The 3,999-nt window shown below is 40.1% G+C and overlaps 1 protein-coding gene across 3 annotated transcripts in view; it reads right to left on the bottom strand.

The window, feature by feature from the left end:
• twist1b (twist family bHLH transcription factor 1b) overlaps positions 1–2,535 on the bottom strand; it is a 3,039-nt gene extending 504 nt beyond the window's left edge. The window contains exons 1-2 of one of the 3 annotated variants that reach the window (XM_032519570.1): positions 1,838–2,532; positions 1,128–1,675 (exon numbers count right to left, since the gene is read on the bottom strand). In XM_032519570.1, coding sequence (XP_032375461.1) covers positions 1,864–2,370 — 507 coding nt within the window. In that variant the 5' untranslated portion in view covers positions 2,371–2,532 and the 3' untranslated portion in view covers positions 1,128–1,675; positions 1,838–1,863. Of the gene's footprint in view, positions 1–1,127; positions 1,677–1,837 lie in introns of those variants that run through there. The other 2 variants (XM_032519569.1, XM_032519572.1) reach the window with 2 other exon arrangements.
• Between the last annotated feature and the right edge of the window lie 1,464 nt (positions 2,536–3,999).

Below are 3,999 nucleotides of genomic sequence, written 5' to 3'. Positions count from 1 at the left end.
AACATTTCAGTGAGATGGCCTCTATATGTAAAGACCTACAGCCTACCTTCTCGGCCTGCTTAAATTTCATAGACATCTGGGAATTCCATACATGCCTCGGAAGCCAATTACACACCTTCAAACGGGCACACACTTTGATTTGGACAGTGAGAAACACTTTCCCCGATCACTGAGATCAACCACAGCACGATAACAGTATGCAAGATGTAATCAGTGACAATAATCAGGAATACCTTTAATGCGAAAAAGACGCAGAAAGTGTTATTGGTTATTATGTGGCAGTACAGAATCAAAAGCGATTATTTCCAATACAATATGTAAAAAAAATCCCATTTATGATTTCATTGTTTGAATTTGTCCCCGTGAATTTATATAGCCCAGGCATCGTTATTCTACAATGAAACAGTATAGAAGAAAGTCTTGTTAGTTTGACAAAATGTCTAAATCCTAAGCATGTAACTGCCCTGCTGTTTATGTTCAGCCGCTGGCAGAAGAGAAACTGTATCATGGGCCCAATAGCAGGTTGACATGACCCCAGTGTAACTTATTTACTCCTAATGGTGAGTCTCAGGTCCAGTCCTTAATCCAACTGTAAACAAATCCAGGAAAAGAGAGAGTGAGAGAGAAACTGGAGACTAAACGAGGCCTTTCAAATTTTAATTAAAATGGAATTTGAACTTCGTTTGTACAGACTAACTCTGTTTTCTCTACAGCAGACTTTTTCCGCCATAAAATCTTTTCTCACGTTTAAATTGTGTCTTTTACTTTTAGCTATGAATGACGAGAAAATTTATTTTTTTCTTCTTGTTCCTTTTGGATGTGTAACAATGGGCTACACAGGCTATGAAAAATAGCTGCATGTTTCTCCAACGCTTTCACTCGAGCCAATAATAACTCCAACGGTTTTCCCAAGTGACTGGCGATATAGTGGAAGCTTTTGCCATTGAATCTGATGTGTAACAGTCCACGAGATACCTGCATGGAAGCTGTTTCATGTCATATAGCATTTACCTTGTCTGTCAACTAACCACAGTCCAGTTTATTTTATCTTCATTTTGGCCTCAGCCGTCTGCTATTAACAATTAAATTAGCTTGACACAAAAAAGAAAGTCAAAGGCAAACACTTCAGTCTTCATTTTCTTTAATGCAAAAAATATACAGACATTTACAAAAGAAACGATGATAAAAATAGGAATGTATTTGTATTTCAGACACAGGATCTATTCCTCAATGTAACACGTTTCACCAATAAATAAATAAATGTATTTTGAAAATATTTTGTTGTTGTTGCACAGGTTAGATCCACACAGTCAGCCTATAATGTGAGCTGCACCACCAGTTGACAGTCTCACAACTGCTTCAATAATGCACTTTGACCTCCACAAAAATAATTCCAAAGACATGCATTCAAAATGTCCTTTCCTTGAAAAAAATAAAATTAAAATAAAAAGCCTAAAACATGATTTAACATTCGTCGTCAGCTAAGTGAAAACGCATCAGAATGGGAGTGTGTGAGCCATAGGCAATCACACGGCTGCAGGTCCCTATCGGGCCTCTGCAAAAATGATCCCCCAGAGCTTCTGTGGTCTTTGGTTTAAATAGAGGGATCCCATGTATCCAGCATTGGACTCCAGATTTGTCCCGTCGGAATGTGATAAGTAGATTCAGCAGTCATCTGTAGGTTAGACAAGGCATTAGACTAATTATCACTAAACTGTGCAGAGAAGTAAACAAAATAACGCTTCATTAGACCACAGTTATAGCCATAAAACAACATTTTCTAGAGGGTTATTTTTTCCCAACAGTTGAATGGATTTTAGTTGAAAATCAAGCGTACCATATAGGGCATAATTTCTCCAGATGTTAGTGGGATGTTGACATGGACCAAGCGCCCTCCATCCTCCACACAGAGAAGGCGTAGCTCAGCCTCTCATGAGCCACATAACTACAACTTGACATTTTGGAGTCCAGCTCGTCGCTCTGCAGCACCTGGTAGAGAAAGTCGATGTATCTGGCTGCAAGTTTTAGGGTCTGTATTTTGCTGAGTTTGTCTGAGGGCAAAGTGGGGATAATTTTCCGCAAAGATGCGAACGCCTCGTTGAGAGACTGGGTCCTCTGTCGCTCCCGGACGTTTGCCATGACCCGCTGCGACTGGAGATCCTCGAAAGACTGGGGGCTGCTGCTGCTGGACTTCTTCCCTCTTTTCCCAGGGGTCGGGCTATCTGAGTCCTCCCCGTTTTTCCTGCTCGGTCTCCTCTTCCTCCCACACCTCTTCGGCTGTCTGTCCAGCTCCCCCTCGCTGTTGCTCAAGCTGTCCACAGGAGAGACAGGAGAGCTGCCCGACTCTTCCCCCAGATTTTCCTCAGACATCTCCACTTGGGTAGATGGCGACAAGAAAGTGTCCAAAAAATGGTTTCCCTCTCATGAAGTCACGGAATTGGTCCACCTGTAAGTTTATCTGGCTTTAAAGACACCAAAGTATCCATAGATGGTTTCCTGTGAGGACAAATCTTTTCTGATACTTGAGAAACTTAGGCAGTTCTTATAGGCTGCATGGCGTAAACTTTTTGGGGAGGGACAGGATTGGTCAAAAAGAAGGATTACGTGAAGCGAGGGGTGGGAGCATCCAAGGAGCTATTAGAAAGCTCTTAATATAAGTCAAAGTTGGAATAGATAACGCGGTTGTTTCACATCATTACACAATTACCCAAACAACCAAAATATAGTTATAGTATCGTATCATAATAATAATAACAATTATGTCAACAATATGATTGTTAGAAGACGTCATCTTTTATTTTTCATTTAAACAAGTTCACATCAGCGAGGAAAAATCAAATAATAAATTGTCTCAGTATAATGAAAGGGAGTACAAAACGAAATCACATTTAAAAAACAGCTACTTTGAATTTAAATTAACACATTGTAACAGCCTGTGACATATTTTCCTGCAGGTCTGAGCTCAAACAATTTATTTGAAGTCCTTCATCCATCCATCGACATCCCAATAAAATAACTATTGTTCAATCCCATCACTGCTGCTGTATGTTTGCTGTGATCTCCAGTAAGTGTATGAGCTGACACGTCTTTTTTGAAATAGCATCATGCAACCTTGGCTCATCTCTGTAGACCTAACCCACAAGGAGTTTGGATTTATGTTTCCATCTAGTCTTACTTAAACCAAGAGAGATCAAAGCACTTTCACATAGGCACCATATGATCCCAATCTCATATTTTTAAATGCAGCCAGTGCTGCAGATTTGATTATATTTTTCCTTGGAGGACTGCAGCATGCTTTAATTATATTCCCCCACAAGAGGGCATTTTTTGTATACTGTACTATACCATAAAAATACATGTAAAACTGTGGTAAAACAAAGTTAATGTTTTTTGCTTGTCCATAAAACGATACAAGAAGTGATTATTCCCTCAGTTCTAGTCAGAGAAGAGGACATGGCAGCTCCGTGGTTAAGACCTTCTGGTATTTACTAGGTGGGTGATACAATATCCATCTTGTTTAGTGGAGGATAACTTTGTTTAGGTTGAGATGGCTGTGGTCCACAGGAGCAGCATCTGGTTCAGGAAACAGGGGGGCAGTCAGGGTCAGAGGTCACAACACTAGTGAACATCTATTTACATCCTTGTGGAGGCCTGAGAGTTAAGTATTGTTCTAGGGGAAACACAGTCTTGTTTAAGTGTAACATTTCACATTTTATCTACTGAAAATGCCACATTTTTTAAAATTTCCTGGCAAACAAATTACACCCTCTTTCATTCATCACACTCTGCGAAAAAGTAAAGGTGACATTTCAAGTTTGCAACTTGCATATATTGCAGACATTCTATATTTACTATATTTATACAGTGTATATAGAAAGAGCAGCAGGACAAGCCTCTTCAAGGTGAGTGTACCTGCAATACTCTGCAGGCCCTGTCCTTGGTGCTGATCTCAAATCACACACACACACACACACACACACACACACACACACACACACA

The sequence above is a fragment of the Etheostoma spectabile genome, chromosome 6 (genome assembly GCF_008692095.1).
Source record: "Etheostoma spectabile isolate EspeVRDwgs_2016 chromosome 6, UIUC_Espe_1.0, whole genome shotgun sequence".
In the NCBI taxonomy this organism is placed as follows: Eukaryota; Metazoa; Chordata; class Actinopteri; order Perciformes; family Percidae; genus Etheostoma; species Etheostoma spectabile.
Note: the sequence above shows the minus strand (reverse complement) of the source record. Positions and strands in the feature narration are given on the sequence as shown.